Below are 20,529 nucleotides of genomic sequence, written 5' to 3' on the forward strand. Positions count from 1 at the left end.
TTCTTCGAATCTTTCTGGAGAAACAAAAAGAACAATGACATAGTCCTTATCCTGAAGAATCCTACAGTATAATGAAACCATTTCTGGGGTGACAGCAAGAATAGAGCTACAGGACATGCAATGCTAAACAACCTGGAGGTCAATATGTCACTTAAGCTAAAATCCAAGGCATAAAAAAGACGACAGAGAGGGCAGTGGACAGGTCTTAGGAGTGTTTGTAGTCTTTTTATTAAGACAGTCCAAATTGCTGCTGGTGGGATTGCTAGGGAATACACATCTTCCTCTTGTATTCATTTCACTAGAATACTATGAAGGATAAAATGTATATTCTTTCACTATGCAAACAGGGATGCACTGTGTAAATCAGCACACATAAGGACTAGGAAAATGGCCAGGACCGGAACTTGACAGCAGGGTTTATGAATTAGGTAGACAGGGCAGGAAGCTAACACATCCCACATCTGCACAAGCCAGTGATTCCAGGCAAACTCCACAATCCTCCAGTCTGCGGGTGGAGGGCACTAAGCGCTCCTGAGAAGCTGGGCCTTAACATCCCGGAGTGCAGGGAGGAAGCCAGTCAATTTCCACAAGATTCGCTTTCATGAGTCCGCCCATCCTGGAGAGGGCGCTGGCAACACCCGACCCATCCTTGGAACCTCCAGTGGCCGGCTGCCGTGGCAACGATCACTTCCGGGACGGCCGCCGCTCCCTAGTTGTCATTGGTCGAGAGGACGCGGCCCGCCGCTGACGTCACTGCGGAGCGCCCGGTGCGAAGGCGCGGGTAAAGCCGGGTATCTTCGGTGGTGGTCGGCGTGATTTGTGGTTGGTTTGTGGAGAGACAGTCGGGCGGAGGCCCCGGTGTCCGCGTCGCGGCGGGAGAGGTGTGGCCTCGGGAGGGGTCGCCAGAGCTGTGGATCGGGGTGCGGGAATCCCGCCGGCTTCCTCCTGCTCTGTTGCCAGGGCCGCCGCTCGGTTGCTAACGACCCTGGAGTCGGCTCCTCGGAGAGCACGGGGCCGACGGGGGACCGGCCTGGGGTTTGGCGGGAGCGTCCGTCCCCGGCCTGGCCTGAGGGTGGCAGGAGCTCCTTCCCGGTCCCGGCCCCGGGTTTGGCGGGAGCGTCCGTCCCCGGCCTGGCCTGAGGGTGGCAGGAGCTTCCTTCCCGGTCCCGGCCCCGGGTTTGGCCCGTACATCTTGCTGGGTATCCAGGGATGTCTAGGGACAGGCCCCGGGTTTTATTGGATGAGATGGGGTCTTGCGTACATCCGAATCTCCGCAACCTTTGCAGCTAGGATTACAGACATGATTTTCCCCAGCAGGTTGAAATTTGTTTCCAAGAGTTTTCTCCTTTTGGAGATTTCTAATTGTCAGGTGAATTCATGACTCCGATGAAGAGTCATTTATGGAAGTATCCTGTTTATCCTGAATCAGATGAACCTACGGAGTTGAGTCTGTGTCCTCACATAGTTAAAAAGTTGTCCTTTGGAAGTGGAGGGGAACTTGTGTCGTCACAAGGGAAGGTTTTTACACTGTGGAGTTTGACAACAGTTGTATATACTGACAATGAAAATCATACACTATGACGTGCACTAATCAGGAATCAAACATAAAGGAACAAGCTGGAAACTCAAGATGTTTGTGAAATGTGTATTTCACTAAGGTCAGGAAAGGTGGCATGAGAATCTGGCGTGGAGCTCAGCCTCAGCGTACCAGTAGGCAGTTGGGCATATATCTGGAAATATTTGTGTATTCTTTGTAGAGATACAAATTTAGATTCAGGTTGGATTAAGCAGGAAATCTTTAGCACTTCACTTAGTAGAAATGAGAAAAATGGAAGGAGAGTGAACCAACGTTTATTGGGTAAGCAACTTTATGTATAATCATATATTCCCCATAATATCCTTGAGTGGTTGTATTATGTCTCTTTGTCAATGGATCATGAAGGCAAGGCTGGGGGATGTTAAATCTGCTGAAATTCATCAAACATGTAATTGCCAAAGCTGAGATACAACCCTAGATGTACCCATCATTTGTTCCTCACAACTCTAGGCTTGAGTATTATCAGTGCAGAAGAGGAGGCACGCATAATCCTAGCTGAGTGGCCAGAAAACCGGTTGCAGCTTCAGTTGTAGTTCCATTCTGTTTATAGAGCTCACGGTGCATTAGGTAAGAGAGTTCATTATGTCACTGGAAATTCCGACCATGATATATCAACATTAGCATTCAGAGTTTAGGAAATATAGAGGCCAGAGAAGATGGAGAAGGTAGGAGATGTGCCAACCATATACAGTATATTCAGTATACTGAATTTTGTATATGTTGTAACTGAGTATATATTGACAATTCAAATTTTGACAAATTTTTTACAATTTTTTTACAATTTTTACAAGTTTTCATTTCTGTGGAAGCTGTAAATTAAAAACAGTGGTCACATGTTCTATTGTGTAATTATACATTAGTGAAACTGCTTTTTTCTCTAATTTTTATTTCAGTGTTACTGAAATTATTTTCTCTTTAGTCTTTTCACGTATTTGGCTCCATACTGGGATTTTTAAATTTTTATGTCAACTATTCTATCTTTATGCTCTGTTCATGTTAGAGATAAACACATTTTGAAATCAAGTTTCTTTTAACTACAGGATTGGAAAGGAAGCAATGCAGAAATCAGATTGCCCTACAGATGTACAGGTGAAAAGCAGAGTAACAGGTACAGAGCTTTGTTATTTTACATGAAGAGGCCAACGTTTTTTGTGAGATGTTCTGTGTTCCATATGGATTTGCCTGGTTTTATTGATGCTCTGCCTTTTCTAGGTAACTTTGATCAAAGGACATCCACCAGTACACAAATAAAACGCAAGACTACAGTTCAGCGAAGCAAATCTTCCTCTTCCACCAGCTCTCCAGAGTGTGTCCGAAAAGTTCATCCTCGACCAAGCGATAAACTAAACCCTAAAACAATTAATCCTGTAAGTACAGAATCCTAATTTGGATTTGTAAATGTGATAGATATTAGCTACCCCAGGTTTCCTCTGTTGCTATTCTAAACTAGTTACTGCTTCTGTGTCCATTCAGACTCATTGATGCATAATGTAGAGATATAATAATTTATACAACAGCTTTTTCAATATTTTATGCTGTTTGACCTTCTAATATCAGTGAATAGACTTGGATTCTATGGTTATTACATGATATCTGTACTTCAGTACTTGTATAAATGTCAATATTCTGTAAACTTATTCCACTGGAAAGTCTTACTGTAATACTAATCTCCCTTGATATTTTCAAGGCAACTCTAAATATAGAATTAGTGTGTCCTTGAATATACAGAAAAACAAGAAGCTTGTCAAATTATATAATCTAAGACAGTATACTCAAATGCATTTGAGACTTTTGCCTCATATTTGATTTTCATTCCATAGAAGCAGTAAGCTAGTTTAGAGAAATAAGAGATTTTTTTTCTTTTTATCACCCACACTATCTCTGTTTGGCTGAAGGCAAGTAGGAGATAAGTTAGTGACTAAAACCAGACCATTCTCTTCTTTTCCACTTAGCCAACACCTGAACAGTCAGAGTAAGGTAGAAAGTATCAAGATCTATCCATTTCCATGTTTTCAGCCATGTTCAGACCCTCTGAAATGAGTTAAAGATACAAAACTACACACTGTTTGGTTGTAGTCTTGTTATTCTGGAAGTGTGACCATTTTTCTCATTCCTGCTAAGCAGGAATGCTTCTTATAATACCAGAGTTTTGATTTGACAGGGTGACTGTTTGCCTCTAAATTCAGCAGCAGAGTTAAAATTGATTAGCTATCACAGAGTGGAGGTAATTGTAGTTTTTCTATTTCTTATTTCAGTTTGGTGAACAGTCACGAGCCCCTTCTTCATTCGCAGCTATTTATTCTAAGGGAGGTATTCCTTGCAGGTAAAATCAATACAATGTATAACTGACCATATTATTCACAGTAATTGAGCAAAATCAATACAGTATTCAGTGAAAATGGGTTGAAAGTTCTACTAGGTTGAAATAAAGGTGACTTATTTTCTTCACTGTTGGATTGGTATAGATCTCTGGACATTGATGAAGAAAACCATTTTAATCCCAAAATGTACTTACTGAGACCTGTGGTAAATTACCAAATAATTTGAGGAATTGAATGATCCACTTTCTAAAACAATCAATTCAGGCATTCATAAACTTCCTCAAGTTGGAAATTAGAAAATCCTGTCATTGGTGAAGTTGTAAGTACTTAAGCATATTTTTGTCCCTTTGGGTCAGGTCTTTTTGCCCTGGACTAGTTTTAGTCTGTTTGAAACAATGGGAAATTTATTCACATTATAAAATGGATAATTAAAAATTTTCTTATGGCTCCACATTTTTTTTTAAAGTAATGAGACAGCAAAGACCCTAATCCAGGGTCTCGAATCCATTTTCATAGCTCCTGTTGGAGCCCCTTTACCTTCTTGTCCTCAGTTTTCTCCTTAGGTGGCAGGTATGTTGTGTATTTACTCCTCCTTTTAGTGTTATGTTTCAGTGATCTTTGTGAAAAGCAGTGTTGTTTATAAAACAGTACTGTTTTGTTAATATATTTTCTTTTCTGGATGTCACCTATTTTGTGGCTCACTCCTATCATCCATCCTAGCTACTCAAGAAGCTGAGATCTGAGGATCATGGTTCAAAGCCAGCCTGGGCAGGAAACTTTGTGAGATTCTTATCTACAATTTTCCATCAAAAAAAAAAAAGAAAAAGAAAAGCCAGAAATGGTACTGTGGTGTAGCCTTGAGCACAAAAGCTCAGGGATAGTGCCTAGACCCTGAGCTCAAGCCCCACAATTGGCACAAAAGAAAAAAAATACACTAGTGGGGAAACAGATTCATAATGAGCAATATCAAATACAGGGCTATTAAACCATTTCGTTCAAAGAGTAGGACTTTGTAGGACAGTGGACGTTGTTTTGTACAATGTCCTTGAATTATCTTTAAAAATTATGATATCTGTATGTTATAAACTAATTCTAATGTGGCTATATACACATATATAGCCACATATATACATATACATGTATTCAGATATATACTCTTTGAAGAGTATGTGTATGGTAAGATTCCTATTGAATAATTGTGCTTTTTTGTCTCTCACTGACTTTCGTATTGTAGATTGGTCCATGGTTCAGTAAAGCACAGGTTACAGTGGGACTGCTCTCCTGAAAGTCTTCCATTTGACCCTCTTCTTATTACTTTAGCTGAGGTAAACAAAGAGTTTCACCTGAATGTTCATGAAAATAGTCCTATTTAATATAATAATAAATGTTATAAGTAAATCTCATTATGTACCTTTGAAATAAGAACAGGACAGCAGTAAGCAGTCGTGGTGGTTCATGCCAGTATCCTAGTTACTAGGGAATCAGAGATAGGGATATTGAATGTAAGGTCAGCTTGGGCATAGAAGTTTATCAGACACCATCTCACAGCCAGTGGTGGGTTATGGTGCTATGCAATTGTTATCCTAGCTACCAGGGAATCAGCGTAATGGCTGAGTGCCTGTTATCCCCAGTGTCAGAGGAACAAGAATGAGGGTCCCAGCCCCAGCCAGCTGAGGCATACAGTAGGATCCTGCCTTGAAGATCACCAATGCAAAAAGAGGTTGAAGAGGTAGGTAGCACAAGTGGTAGTGTGCTTAGCAGCATGAGGCCCTGAATTCAACATACCCAGTACTGCCAAAGGTGAGCAAAAAGAAAAGCAGAACCAAACAATAGTATTAAACCTTTACACCAGTAAGAAGTAATTATGGTTGTCATGTATTGATTAGAAATTGATAAACCAATTTTATAAACATTAAGTTAGGCTAACAAGGATTTGTGGATAAAAGATGAAGTAATCATAATTTATTATTGGACTTATAAGAAGATTGCATAAGAAGATTATTGTTATTTTTTTACTAATCACGAGAACAGCAGAATTAAGACAAATGACATCATAATAAGTGTCCTCTTTCTCTACCACCAGCTAATGTGATGGGGAATTAAGGGGAATTGATACTAACTTTTTTTTTTTTTTGGTTGGTCATGGGGCTTGAACCCTGGGCCTGGGCGCTGTTCCTGAGCTTTTCAGTTCAAGGCTAATGCTCTACCACTTGAGCCACAGTGCCACTTCCAGTTTTCTAGTGCTTTATTGGAGATAAGAGTCTCATGGACTTTCCTTTCCCGGTTGGCTTTGAACCTTGATCCTCAGACCTCAGCCTCTTGAGTAGCTAGGATTACAGGCATGAGCCACCGGCACCCGGCCAGTCTTAACTTCTTAAATGTCCAGTTCCATGTTCTACTTGTATGTTTCTAGCATCTATCATGGAGGTAGTCTTTATAGAAGGTTTTTCAAATGTTTCCATGATGTAATTTAACAAAAGCATCAGGAACAAGTTTCGGAATCTTAGAAGATATGTGCAGCCATATCTTCTGTACATTTTATTCCTACCTTTAGCATCACAGAGGAGAAATGCATTGTCTAGATAGTTTACATTTAAATTTCTAGTTTCTTGCTCTTTCACTTGAAGCCAAGACTCTGCCAACTTTATCTACAATCGAGCACCACTGTTGTATTAAGAATTAGGCTGAATTAGATAACATTTTACCTTTCTATTCATTTAATAGAAGAGAAGTAGTTCAGGAAATCCACTATTGAAACCCACTTCAGTTTTTGACTTGAGATTGTCCATCTAGAAGATGGATAGGATATAGGTAGGTACTCCTGACACCACAGCATCTGTGTTCCAAAATGGAGCCCGTGGGGCTGGCAGCAGTGTTCTCAACAGCGTTGCGATACTAGAAGCTGAATCCTTGATGGGCCGGAAGCAAACACTTCGGCCTAAAGGGAGGAATGGTTGAAAATGAGCCCTTCCAAGCCTGACTTTGCAGCCTTTTCTGTTTACGGCCTCCCATTGAAGGAGTGTTGGTGTTGCCTTTTTTTAAAAATCTTTTCATAGTCAGGTTGCTTTTTTATATCTTGACACATAGTGTGGGGTTAAGTCAGAAAACTGCTGTCTACTCCTGTAATGCATTTAGAGTGACAGGTACAGTGAGAAACGGAATGCACTTTAGGAATTAATTAAACAAGCTGAAAAATAGCTGCACTGGTTGAGGGCCCATTTTGAAAGAGTGGATATACTTGTCTAGACTAATTTGCTTTCAGGCAGTATTCAGCAGTTATACAAAACTATGCTCCTTTATCTTTTTTTTTTGAGTCCGGTCGTGGGGCCTGAACTCTGGGCCTGGGCGCTGTCCCTCAGCTCTTCAGCTCAAGGCTAGCGCTCTACCACTTGAGCCACAGCTTCACTTCCGACTTTTTTCTTTTTGCTTATGTGGTGCTGAGGAATCGAACCCAGGGACTCAGGCGTGCAAGGCAAGTGCTCTACCACTGAGCCACCTTCCCAGCCCCTCCTTTATCTTTTTATGTACCATTACTTTCCCTTCTTTTTTCTCTTCTTTTTCCTTACTTCCTACTTACCTCTTCTTTCCTTTTCCCAATCCTTTCACTTTTCGTATTGTCTTTCTTCCTCCTGTTCTGAGGATAAAGATTCCTCCTTTATTATGTATATCTTTTTGTTCCACAGTTTCTCAGTGTAATTGAAATCATAATTGCTGAAATTATACATCATGATGAGCAAAACAATAATTAAAGTTTGGATTTTTCACTCAGGCTAATGAGGATTTAGCTTTTCTGTAATTGATAGAATAAAATAGCCATGAATCCTAATTTTGCTTTTGTTTTTTATGTTGTATTTGGCAGGGTCTGAGAGAAACAAAGCATCCATACACCTTTGTGTCCAAGGAGGGTTTTAGAGAGTTACTTTTAGTTAAAGGTGCTTCTGAAAAGGCTGTACCTTTGCTACCCAGACTGATTCCTGTGCTAAAGGCGGCTCTGGTATGTCATTTATCTCACCGCACTTCTTTATCTTAAAATACATGAGAGAAATAAAGCTCTAACACCTGCAGAATATCCCATCACACACACAATTATATACAAAATAGCCTTTCCTTGTGAGTTCGACCTATGTGTGGAGTAAGGCCACATACAATTAGAGGAGTCACTAAGCCTCAAGTTTTATTTTTTTTTTGTATGCTTGGTATATTCTAAATAGTGCTTTAGATGAAAGTTTGAAAATTAGTTTTTTGTTTATGGATGTCCTACAATGAAAGTTTTAAAACTTTTGGTGTTTAGTGATTGTTCTTATTTTAAATGCTTAATTGTCCTTTTCTTCACCCGTTGCTCTTTTTTGTTACCTGTTCTCCCTTCTTGCTACTCCTCCTTTCCGCCCCCCATCCACACAGATCCATTCAGATGATGACGTGTTTGTGAGAGGGTTGAGTGCCCTGGTACAATTAAGTGTTGTCGTTGGTCCTTCTCTTAATGACCATCTGAAACACCTGCTGACAAGCGTAAGTACTACAGAGAATAGAACATGGTAGAGTGTTTGTTTCTTTGTAATTTAATGTCTTCCAACTGATCATTAAGGTGTCTTGAAAACTCTTATGTTTTTTTAATTGTAAGTGCTTAGAAGAGCAGAATATAGACTTACAATAAAAAGTAAGCAAAAGTTTAAAGAGTACAAATAATTAACAGTATAGTGTTATACCTGTGTGGATTGGCTTTGAATTATAAGCAGTGCGTATATGCTATCTTACATAATTATGTTTTCAAAGCATACTTTTCTCCATTTTTCATTCTCATTATATTTTAGAGGTACAGCTTTCTATCATAGTGCTCCAAACGTGCTTCCATATAACAAATGGAAAATATACCAGTTCACAGGAACTTACTCTAAGTATTATGCTGTGTAGTAGATATTGTAATACTTGAAATAATGTAAGTTCATTTTTAAACAAATAGAGCATTGTCGATCATATGTGGATGTTAATGTTACATAAAAGAAGTCTCAAGCCCTTAAATGAAGAGTTACTTATAAAGTTTACTTCTGTTTATGATGAGTATTGTTACTTTTTTCCAATCTTTTAATCTCCTTTGCCCAATATTACTTCAAAAGCTTTCCAAGAGACTAATGGATAAGAAGTTCAAGGAGCCCATCACTAGTGCATTACAGAAGCTTGAGCAGCATGGTGGAAATGTAAGTAGAATATGTGGGCTTTGGTGGTTTTGTGTTGTCGTTTTGCTTGTAGTGCTAGAATAAACTGGCCGCATATTTGCATATGTTATCTCACGTCAGCTACATGCAATCCATGAAGGTGAGTTATTTTTAGTTTTAGAGCTCAGGGCATCTGTCTTGCTGAGGCCACAGTTTTGAAAAACAGGGCAGGTAAGTAGAAGTGATACACTTTCCCTGTGCTTGCTGTGTGGCATTCTATGTGGAATAGGCTTAGATTTTTCCTAAACTACTTTAGAGTTTTGTTTTGACCATTGGAAAGTTAAGGGTAAAAAATGAAAGGATTTGTTCAGAGCACTCACTGGTATACATTTCTTCCTCTTCATTTTTATTTTATGTTCTTATCCATTGTTTTGGCAGTACTGGGGTTTGACCTCTGGGCTTCATATTTGCTAGGCAAGTACCCTACCACTTGAGCCACACTCTGAAACACTTCCGCTCATTATTCTAACTTTTCAAGGTGCAGGAATGTGATATTTTATTACTGTTGAGAGACGTTTTCAGACTCATAGTTTTGCAAATATTTTCATAATCCATGGAGATTATTTTATCAGATGATAGAAGTGCATATCATTTTTCTTAACGTTACAGGACTTAGGTGGTTTTTGTTGTTGTTGTTGTTGTTGTCAGTTGTGGGGCTTGAACTTAGGACCTGGGCTCTGACCCTGAGATATTTTCCTAAGGTTAGTCCTCTACCACTTTGAGCCACAGCACCACTTACGGTTTTCTGGTGTTTTAATTGGAGATAAAAGTCTCCTGCCCCGACTGGCATCGAACTGCCATCCTCAGATCTCAGCCTCCTGAATAGTAGGATGATAGATGTGAGCCACTGGCACCCAGCAGAACTTAGTTTTATTTTAGATATTTTCTGAAAGAATTGGTTGCAATCAAGTTGGTATGATTGTATTACAGCTTTAAAATGGGTTTGGCTAAATTATATAAACTACCTACTTTCAATAATTTTTTTCAATAATTTCTGTGCTTTCTATGGTATACTTAGAATAAAAAATAAATAAATCCCTAAGCCTGCTAGACAACAAACTTCTTTGTGGGTTTTATGTCCTAGGCAAAGAATCAGTATGCACAAAATATTTGCAATGTGCCCACCCAGCCCTATCTGTCTTTGCCTTTAGCAGAGGGGTGAAGGGCTTGCTGGCAAACGTACTTTACTGTTTTAAGAATTGGAGTGCAAAAAGGTATCTGCCCTTTTCCTTCCCTGAGAAGTGATGATAGCTTCTTAATGAGCCTGCCCTCCCCAGACAGTTTTTTCATCTTCCTGTGATATTTTATGGATGTCCGTATGTTGTTGGCAAGGGAGAGGAGTGAGTTGACATGTAATAAATTTTAGAAAGAACACTCTAAGATTGGGAGCTGAGTACAGGGAGTGTGCTTGCCCAGTCCAGGGCGTGAGTAGAGTAAGTTCTTCTGGATTGCCACATAGTCCTACCAGCTTTGAATGTTGCTTAAGAAAGTGTTTCTTTTTTAAATTCCTATTTAAGTATTATCTGTTTTCTTCAGACTTACTTTCTCTCTTATGTCTCACGAAATATATCTGTAATGATATCATTGCAATAGACTTTTAAAAATTGAAATTACATATTGAAAACTTTCTGTTGGCTTAATTATTATGCTGCTTCCTTTTGTTATTTTGTATTCCTTCAGGAGTTCAATAAATACTATTCTTTCTAAGAACTTCAAAAGTACATATCAGTTTTTTTAAACATTAGTAATGAGACTCATTTTTTTTTTTTTTGCGAGGAGTGGGGGTATTGTGGGGCCTGAACTCTGGGCCTGGGCACTGTCCCTCAGTTCTTCAGCTCAAGGAAAGCACTCTACCACTTGAGCCACAGTGCCACTTCCAGTTTTCTGAGTGGTTTATTGGAGATAAGAGTCTCTCAGACTTTCTTGCCAGGGCTGACTTTGATCTGTGATCCTCAGATCTCAGCCTCCTAAGTAACTAGGATTACAGGCATGAGCCACCAGCTTCAATTAACCTTTTTAAAAATTATTTTAGTAGTTGTATAAAGTAGTTTCAATTCATCATGTCAACTTATCTATTCTTGACAATCTTCTGAGATAGCTTTTGCTGAAACCTTCCTTGAAAGATCAAGGAATGAGATGGGAAAGTTGGTCCAGGTTTAACAGAAAAGAGGGTAAGAAAACCTAAATTTAAAGTTGGGTCTGGTTTCTTCCTTTCTAAATGCTCAAGAATGTTTATCTGTATTTTTTCTTAAAGTTCTATTTATCCTATAAATTTGTTCTTATATTTTATTTGTTTTGAATTGACTTTTAACTATTGGGGTATATTACAAGTATAATAAATACATACTAGGTTAATTTTAAATAGTACTAATGATGCTATATTTTTTTCCTATTGACAGGCAAGCCTTCTAATCATCAAATCCAAAATTCCAACTTACTGCTCTATATGCTGTTGACAAAGGGAAACCACAAGAGTTGTCTTGCTTCTTTCTTGCAAGTGTCACACAGTGAGCCACATGTACACATGGACCATTTATTCAGTTCAGCTTATTCTTTTATAGATCACATCCACAATTCACTAGCTGTTCGATCAAGGGGAGTGTATGTAGTCCAGCCGAATCATAGTAAATGTTGTCAACAAAAACAGACAGGTAATAATGCAAAGCTATTAAAAGAATTCTATAATAGTATAACTTTGTAGGTCTTTTTTTCTTGGTTAGATCATAGTATGAAAAACCATTATTGAATTTATATGATCAGATGTATTTATTTTCTAGTACATTTTTATTTAAAACATTTCTTTGCAATTTTTTGTAGCTGTGTACTTATTTCTATCGATTGTTCTTTTGGCTATTTTTTGCTTTTTGTATTATTTTTTAGAGCTAGAGAAATTTAAAATAGAATATAAGCATTTGGGAACTCACTCTTAGTTTTTTCTAAATTTGCATTTTATAATGTAGAATGGTTAGAAGGATTTCATTCCAGAGAATTCTAGTTTAGGAAGTTTGTTTTAAATATTCGAATTCTATTGTAACTATGTAGTTTTTTACGACTTGTTAAAATTGCGTAAACTTTAGGTGTTAATTGAATTTCATAGCCTGAAAATATTGATGTACATACAAAGATACTCAAAAATTAAAATACTTATATGCATTCAATGGTATTGTTGTTCTGGCTTGTACTTAACAATGATTTGCTCTTTAAAAGTTTTTTGGGGGGGCTGGGAAGGTGGCTCAGTGGTAGAGCGCTTGCCTTGCATGCCTGAGGCCCTGGGTTCGATTCCTCAGCACCACATAAGCAAAAAGAAAAAAGCCAGAAGTGGCGCTATGGCTCAAGTGGTAGAGTGCTAGCCTTGAGCTGAAGAGTTGAGGGACAGCACCCAGGCCCAGAGTTCAGGCCCCACGACTGGACCAAAATAAATAAATAAATAAAAGTTTTTTTTTTTTTTTTTTTTTTTTTTTCTGGATGTGGGGCCTGAACTGTGGGCCTGGCCGCTGTCCCTCAGCTCTTCAGCTCAAGGCTAGAGCTCTACCACTTGAGCCACAGCACCACTTCCAGCTTTTTCTGCTTATGTGGTGCTGAGGAATCGAACCCAGGGCCTCAGGCATGCAAGGCAAGCACTCTACCACTGAGCCACCTTCCCAGCCCTCTTTAAAAGTTTTCAAATTATAATTTATAGATAAAATTCAGAAGTTTTGACATAGTTGGAATGGATTATATACCTGTAAGAGGAGAGTAGAAAAAGAAAAATGGGAAAAATGAGTAAGAGGTTGGAACTGGCACAAAATCTTTCAACGATTTGTGTGATTGCACCACATTCACACAGCGTGATACTTCAGAGAGCGCAGAGACGAGCAATCCCATAGTCCAGAACCGCCGAGAGCACCCTTTCCTTCTTTGCTCTTTCTCTGCAACACCGAGATTGACTTTGTTTGAAATTCTTGTTTCAGAGAGTCTCACTGTTGTTAAGTGAGAGAACACAGGTAGTTTCTGAGGGGTTGCAGAGCTGAAAGACCCATCTTCCTGCAGACATTTGCCTTGGGCTTTCTGGAACTCATTTCCTTATGTCTAGCTCCTGTCACATTCTCAGGTCACACCAGGTATGTGAGTTACCTGTCCACTGGCTTTGCTTTATAACTCGCTTTGTGTGTGTGTGTGTTTTCCCTAAGAAAAACAATATAGTAATCCTAAATCAAGTTAGAAAAAAAAAAGTCCTAGAATGTAGACAGTAGAGTTATAAACACTTTATTTTGCTTTATTTTTCCTTTTTGAAATACAAAATGTGCACATTGAGTTTACACAAACACGCGATGGCAAGTTTCAGTGTACATGTATTGTACTACTCTTAATTTCTACACTGGTGATAGCAGGGCAGCTTTCAACATCCTATCTCTACACCAGAATAGATACCTGATTTAGTGTTGCAAAGACAGTTGCAAATTTCCTCCTCCTGTAGCCTCTCTGTCTTTTTCATATTTCCACAAAACAGGGAAGATGAGTGTTTCTATAGTTGTGGCAGCTTTACAGTTTTGCCTTAATATCATTAAAAGGAATCTGCATTGTTGGAGATTTATGATAAGCTAAATCATAATGCAATCAGATGAGTTGTTCCATGTTTATATTCATTTCCTATGAAATCTTGGTAGTAGTTCCTAATATGATGGAATCAGGGTGTTTTCCTAGGGAACTCTGCTTGCTCTCTGTTCCTAGTCAGTTTTAAGGGTGGTCAGGTCTCTGTCCCTGAAGGGCTTATAAAACAAGCATACTGTGAGGATGCCAGGATGAGGATGCTAAGAGAAAGGGATGGAATTGGACTTTAGTACTGTTGAAGATTGCGATCTGTAAACATCCTTGCTTTGTATCACACCCTCTTGAGCTTAGTGATCAAGTAGAAAACAGTCCACCTGTATAATGGAATAAATCCTAAATTATATGTATTTTGAGGCCTTGGCAAGAGTATGCATCATAGAAAATAAATAAATGCTTAATAAAATAAGCTTTGTTAGACATATAATGACATCTGATAACAAACATAACTTGTTAAATGTTATTTAATAAAAGCCAGATAAATTGATGTCCTTAACAGAAGGTGGAGAATTCATAGAAATTGCGGCTGTGTGGGGCTTTTTGTTTGTTGCTATGGTTGTCATAATTTTGGTGGTTGTTGTTAATGTTATGCTAATGGAATTAAATGAAAATTGGTTTTTGGAAATTAAAAGCCGATGTAAATATTTTAGAAAACCCATTTAAAATCCTAGGACTGATAGCATACAAATGAGTAGCAAAATCACTGATATTTTAAAATCACTGATATGTGAAAGCCTCATTAATCCCTTGGCTAAAGAATCAAAACTGTGCTGGATTCTATTACTGCTGAATATTCACAGAGTATGAAATGAGTTAGAACATCTCATGAACTCAGTGACATTATGAAACGGATGCAGATTTATAATGGGAAAACACAAATTGGGGGGTGGGGGGGATGGTTTTATATTAAAACAAAGCTTGTTGCATAATATGCCTCAGTGTAAAGCTGAGCAATCTATGCTAAAAGTGGTAGCTCCATCTTTAAATGTGGTAGAGTTGTTCACATTGGTCTGAGAATTATTTGACAAGTTAAATCACATTTTCAAAGAGCTGCATGGAGCGCATTATATTTTCATCCTGTAAGAGAGAAATAGAAAAGCACTAAATTCAGTATATCTGCAGTGGGAAGTATACAGTTGTAGCCTCCTTTGTATTGACTTCTGCCAACAGCACACATTCTCTTTGCAAGACGCAAACGCCATTCTAGTCATTTCTCTGGTACACTACCATAAAGGCCTGTTCTATGTTTTCTTGTGTCTAGCAGGCTTAAAATACGTCATTTAAATTTTTCTTTTTATTAGCAGAGGATATTTCTCAAATCATAAAGCCAAAATGTTAATAGAGTGCAGGGCTAAATGAAAAGGAGCAAATAAGAATTTTGACATCATGGTCAAAGGTAGATCACAAACCACATCACAGTCTTAAACCCAGGAGCTGGCAAACAATTTTGTAGTGGATGTTTCTAGTGACCACATCACCTTTCCCTGCCTGCCAGTGATGACTAACACTGTGCGGCCTTTAGGAACCTTTAAAAATGAAAGTGTTCTCAGTGCCAGAGAGAGATTCACTAAGTTTTAACTGTTGCAGTGGCTGGATTCATATTAGCATATTCTTAAGGAATGATAAACTGGATATTTTATAAACACTTAGAAATTACATGCCATATGCTCTTTGTGGGCTGTTTATCCTCATAAACGGTAGCTGCAAAGTCAGTCATTATAGTCACTTACATTGCAGATAATTGTACAATGTAGCATGAGGATAGGGATGGGAGGGGGAGGTGGGGGGAGAATGGTAGAAAGAGTGGCCCTGATAAAGAATCTAACATGCACGGACTTGTAACCTCTTTGTACAACTACCTAATAATAATAATATAAAAAGATTAAAAACTAGTTAATAATTTTAAAAATACACAAAAACAGGAGACAGAGAAGTTTCAGCAGAGCACAAATAAGTGTCTCTTAATCAGGCCAAAAAATAATAATTGTGGCTGAAGAGTAATGGCTTAGAAACAAGTAACAAACATCACTACGAAGCAATCTGCTGAAGTTGATTCTTGCAAAGACATCTTTGAAATAGCTGAGAAATGAATAGGCATCAAGAAAAGTGAATGTGATGAGCAAATAAAGTGAAAACAAGAAGTACAATAAACTTTCCCTATACTTATTTTTAAAGTTCTTCACTATGCTACCCTCTAGCAAGCTAACACTGATTTCTCAGATGGCCATTCATAACCCACTTTTTTCCACTGAGTATTTGCAACTCTATTTTTTTTTTTTTTTTGTAACTGAAGACCTACTGGGTTCAGCCCATTTCTTTTTTTTTTTATTGTGAAAATACTGTACAGAGGGGTTACAATTACATGGGCAAGATAATGAGTACATTTCTTGTCAAGCATTGCAACCTTCTCCTTTACCCACATTCATGAAAGCAATCTTATCTGTCTTTAAAAAAGCACATAAGCTTCATGCGTACTTTGCTGTGCTGGCATGTCGTTACATATCATATGCTAAGTCATGGAAAGGAGGAATTCCAATTGTCTATGTAAAGTTAAAATACTAATGGGTAAGTTTTATATTTCTAGGACTTCCAACATGACCTACCTCAAAGAGAGATACTCTCAAAAGTTGACTGAAGAATGCATAAATTGGTGCTTGTTTTCAGAATATATCAAGGCTATTTGCCTGCTGTAGAAATGCCAGACTCAGGAAAATATAAAATATTTGGCTCAGTTCATGTTAGCTAACTAGCTATACTCATGGTGGCTGTTAGGAAAACAAAAAGGCTAATTTTTCCTCTCATGACTTACTTTTTGGCAACTTTCGATGAACTCATCTATGGTAACAACCCCATCTTTATTTTTGTCCATTTTCTGTTGAGCAGGAAAAACAGCATTATCATTCAAACTTACTTCTTTATACCCCTTTGATACCCACTGAACCTGAGGTGGAATGGAGGGAAGGCTAGCTTGCCCATCTGCTGATTTATGTGAAGTAACTAGTATAGCAGAAATACAGTGATTTCTTAGAACCACATGCAAATTGTTCCAGGCTGTATTCTCTAGAGTCAGTCTGCCCTAGGTAAGAATTCTGTTTTGTCAACATAACTGAGCTCAGGCAATCTGCTGAATCTTTCAGAGCATGTGTAAAATGAAAATAGTGAGAATTTATAATATCACAGAGGTCTGACAACTGGATGAAAATAGCTTGTGTCTCGATTTCCATAGACCTTCCATGGTCTTAACTCAGTATGTTGTAATTGTGTGGACAGGTAAAATCTTGTTTTCTAAACATATCAGAGCTTAAGCAATTTACTGAAACTTTTGGATCCCTGTTTCCTCCCTCCCCCCGCCCTTCCAGTCTGTAAAATGAACAAAATGAGAATTAGTCATTTCAGGGGGCCCTTGTGAGAACTGGGTGAAAATAACTAGTGGAACGTGAGATTTGCTCGTTTCTACTTAGGGTATAGTGAATGTTTGGTAACTATGGTTGCTAGTGCTACAATAATTTCAGAAAGAACTGCCAAATGAGTGAAAGGGTGTTATTTTATCCTTCTTAGTAAAGATTATTTTTCCTTTTCAGTATCTAGAATCATGGCATGTTGCAAACCTTAGGAAACCTGTTCATGGTTTCCCTCCCACCATCTGTGACTTGTGTTTACATTCCTACCTGAAAGAATGTCTCCACATGCTGTCTGGGAGCATCTTCTTTGAGGACAGGATATGTGCATTTACCCATCATGTCATAAATGGCTTTCATTATATCAAGCATTTCCTGAAAAGGAAAGATACCTGCATGACGCTGCATACTGAGTACGAACAAACTAAGAAGCTATGACAAACTGTTTTCAATAGATTCTCCATGAGGTGCCTGCGGGTTTTCCGTGGATGAAGGCAGTAAACAGACTTTTGCCTTAAAAGAGGCAGAATCAGAATATCAATCCATTTTGATCTTAGTTCAAAAACGGAACAGATTCCTGTGTGTCTAATGGGGGACAAGAAAGGAATGTTCTGGATTTCCACTGTTTTACTGAGTTACATATTTGTACATTATTAATAATTGTTAATGATTCTTATTGTAAGTTGGAAATGATAATTATAAATTATCTATGAGCTACCTAGATATTAACACATCAGTTTACAATACCAGGTGTTGTGTGGCCCATACTCAGCCTGGGTAGGATAAGATGATAGCACTTTCATCCCTTGAAGATCATTATGAAAGTGATGTAGACTCTTGATCGACAGGTAACAAAGTAGAACATGGCAAATGAATGACTTCATTGATGTCAGAAGCTAAACATGCCAAAACTCGTTAATCTCAGTGCCTGCTCCCCTCCATACTCCCTTAGGTACATCCGCTCTTCTTTATCATGATTACCAGATATTCCTCCTCATCACCAGCTCAAAACTGGCAAGGAGAGGAAACTACACAGAATCCTAAATGGTTCAATAGTGTCGACTGTTCATTTTAGAATTAACTCAATTTTTCTGTGGGAGAAAATGTTTAGTAGACAAGGAAAAGATATAAAACTGTATAATGAACATTTATACTGTAGAAACATTCTGTGAAGCTTTTGTTACAAATGTTGTAGTTAAGCTCGAGCGTGCTCCTGTACAGGAAGTACTGACTGGGATATATTCCAGACACTGAGCACTTAATATTTACAAGGCCTTCAGTTAGCCCCATTGGTCATACTATTCTCATCTTTGTGGCCTCTGTCTAACACACAGAACCCCGGAGTACTTAATCAAGCCGGGTGTACACGTCCCTCTGTGTGCCTGATAGAGCAGGTTCACGTCACTGATCCTCAACCCTTTTTGTGAGTCCCTTGTTTAAAATTCAACTCTAGAGAAGCTGTTGAAGTACAGAGAGAAGCAGATCATTTGAACGTGGCGTGTGCGGAGGATGTGACCCATCTGCACATTCTATATGGAGTCAGCTTGTAACTTGTCCTTTGCAACTTGGCAGTTAGTTTAACCAATGTGTCACAGGAGCATGCTAATCTGGAAGTTACCTTTCACATAGAACCTGCCTACAAGTGTGTTTGGAGAATCCACTATTATATCCAGTTATTCCATAGGACAATTTCTGGATTGGAAAGTTCGGTTTCCATATATGTCTGTGTGGGTATGTGTATGTGCAAATTTTAGACCAAATATTCAAACATGGTTTGGAAACATATTCTCCCATCTCATTCTGACTATAATTTTTATTCCATTTCCAGGACTTCTTAAAATAGTATGCAAATAACTAGATGGAAGATCTGTTTTCTTCAGGGAGTGACTATAAACAAGTCCTATCCATCCTACATTTTTGTTCTAGTATGTCTTTCTACCATCACTGCATAAAATACTTAGGATTTCCTGAAAAGATGATTCTTCAGACTAATAATTGCCATTGTTTAATGTAAAGAAATGAAACTAGTCCAGTGGATAAGTATATTGATGAGGCATTGCTTACTTCTTTAGTGATGTAGCCATCTTTATTAATGTCATACAAGTTAAATGCCCAGTTGAGTTTTTCTTGTACTGTCCCCCGAAGTAAGATGGAAAGACCTTTGATGAAATCCTAAAACAGAAAATGACCGTTTATAATGATAAAATTTGGTCTTGAATAATAGAAGCAAAAGTAACACCACTTTGGATTTTGAACAGTTAGTTAAATTAGCTAATTAAGCAGAGTTCTTGGTGGCCATCAACAAGGCTCTTGCCTTAACATTCTCACCATCTTAGTTGGAAACGGTGAGTTGAATCCATGCTGGTGCTGGGGTATCCACATGGCAGGACACCTGGGTATGAGTGACTTTACCAGCGTGCACCATTTATAGAAAAGGATCTAATGATACTGTATTTAAAACACTCATGTTCACCTACCACCTTTCCCATGAAAATGATACAAGAAAAGCAGGCTATCCACAGGAGACCAATTGTAGTCTTATTATTAGAATGAACTGATTGTACAAAGGGCTTTCACCATATTTCTATAGATCATATAATCTAATTGATTATAGTCACTCCTGTTGCGCTTATCCTGTTGCTCTTTTTATATAATTTAACAGGCTTCATTATTCTCTTTTCATGCAGGCAACTCAGTGTACTTCATCATTTTCCCCCCACTCTTGTCTCCACTACCATGTCTCCCTTCCACTTTGTCCTTCCTATTGCATTACCTCTTTTATATTCATGTCATCCCTATTTTAGATCGAGATACTGTATATGAGAGAAAACATGCACTATTTTTCTGAGTGACTCATTTTGGCTGACAAGATGATCTTCAGTTCCATATGTTTTTCTGAAAATGATATATTTTCAACCACAAAAACCCTCAGAGTAGTTTGCACAGTTACCTTACTGCATGAGGTAGTTATATATATTCTTTTGTGTATGAAAATGACCAGGGTGAGATCTATACCGCATTTTCCCTCACTTATTGGTAAAAGCAGGAAAAGATATAGGGATATGGCTTTATAATAACTTGGTTTTGTTCAAAAGTGACCTTTATTCATCTGGCAAGCTTTTGCTGAGTTTCTTAGTGACAGGCAATATACCAGGAATATCTTGCTGGCTTCTTTGCTGACAATCAAAGACCACCATGGTTGAGACTGACACCTTGTGGGGAAGTTTCAATGATGTCCAGATGGAAAAACTTAAATCACCAAAGTTTGAAAAGCTTTAGAGAAAGTCATCATGTCAAGTGCATGTCTTCTTTTCTACTTGCTTACATGATTTAAAAAAGAAAAAGCATATAGGTGGTTTATTTTCTCTAGTAAGACCTCCCAGAATGGGCCAGAGAGTGGATGAACTACTAAA

The 20,529-nt window shown here is 38.3% G+C and overlaps 2 protein-coding genes across 6 annotated transcripts in view; one reads left to right on the forward strand and one right to left on the reverse strand.

The window, feature by feature from the left end:
• Positions 1-768: 768 nt before the first annotated feature.
• Positions 769-12,289, forward strand: Pacrgl (parkin coregulated like). 3 transcript variants are annotated; one of them, XM_042674816.1, is made up of 9 exons: positions 769-881; positions 2,638-2,705; positions 2,810-2,964; positions 3,853-3,920; positions 5,153-5,243; positions 7,778-7,912; positions 8,320-8,427; positions 9,033-9,113; positions 11,531-12,289. In XM_042674816.1, the coding sequence occupies exons 2-9, from the start codon at positions 2,654-2,656 to the stop codon at positions 11,585-11,587; spliced, it is 747 nt and encodes a 248-aa protein (XP_042530750.1). In that variant the 5' UTR covers positions 769-881; positions 2,638-2,653; the 3' UTR covers positions 11,588-12,289. The 3 variants fall into 3 exon arrangements, with proteins under 3 accessions (XP_042530750.1, XP_042530751.1, XP_042530752.1); XM_042674817.1 differs by having other exon boundaries at positions 769-822; XM_042674818.1 differs by lacking the exon at positions 769-881 and adding an exon at positions 1,908-2,164.
• Positions 12,290-13,892: 1,603 nt separating this feature from the next.
• Positions 13,893-20,529, reverse strand: part of Kcnip4 (potassium voltage-gated channel interacting protein 4) — a 901,081-nt gene continuing 894,444 nt past the window's right edge. For all 3 annotated transcript variants that reach the window (XM_042674747.1, XM_042674749.1, XM_042674748.1), the window contains 4 exons: positions 19,181-19,288; positions 17,387-17,491; positions 16,528-16,590; positions 13,893-14,795 (listed from right to left, as the gene is read on the reverse strand). In XM_042674747.1, coding sequence (XP_042530681.1) covers positions 14,748-14,795; positions 16,528-16,590; positions 17,387-17,491; positions 19,181-19,288 — 324 coding nt within the window. In that variant the 3' untranslated portion in view covers positions 13,893-14,747. The remainder of the gene's footprint in view (positions 14,796-16,527; positions 16,591-17,386; positions 17,492-19,180; positions 19,289-20,529) is intronic.

This window comes from Dipodomys spectabilis, unplaced genomic scaffold, assembly GCF_019054845.1.
Source record: "Dipodomys spectabilis isolate Male_0828 unplaced genomic scaffold, ASM1905484v1 ptg000021l, whole genome shotgun sequence".
NCBI lineage: Eukaryota > Metazoa > Chordata > Mammalia > Rodentia > Heteromyidae > Dipodomys > Dipodomys spectabilis.

Coding starts and splice junctions, on each gene's coding strand:
- Pacrgl (XM_042674816.1), top strand. CDS start 2,654: ATGCAGAAATCAGATTGCCCTACAGATGTACAGGTGAAAAGCAGAGTA. Junction 2,965..3,852: donor ACCCTAAAACAATTAATCCT/GTAAGTACAGAA, acceptor TTCTTATTTCAG/TTTGGTGAACAGTCACGAGC. Junction 7,913..8,319: donor CTGTGCTAAAGGCGGCTCTG/GTATGTCATTTA, acceptor CCATCCACACAG/ATCCATTCAGATGATGACGT.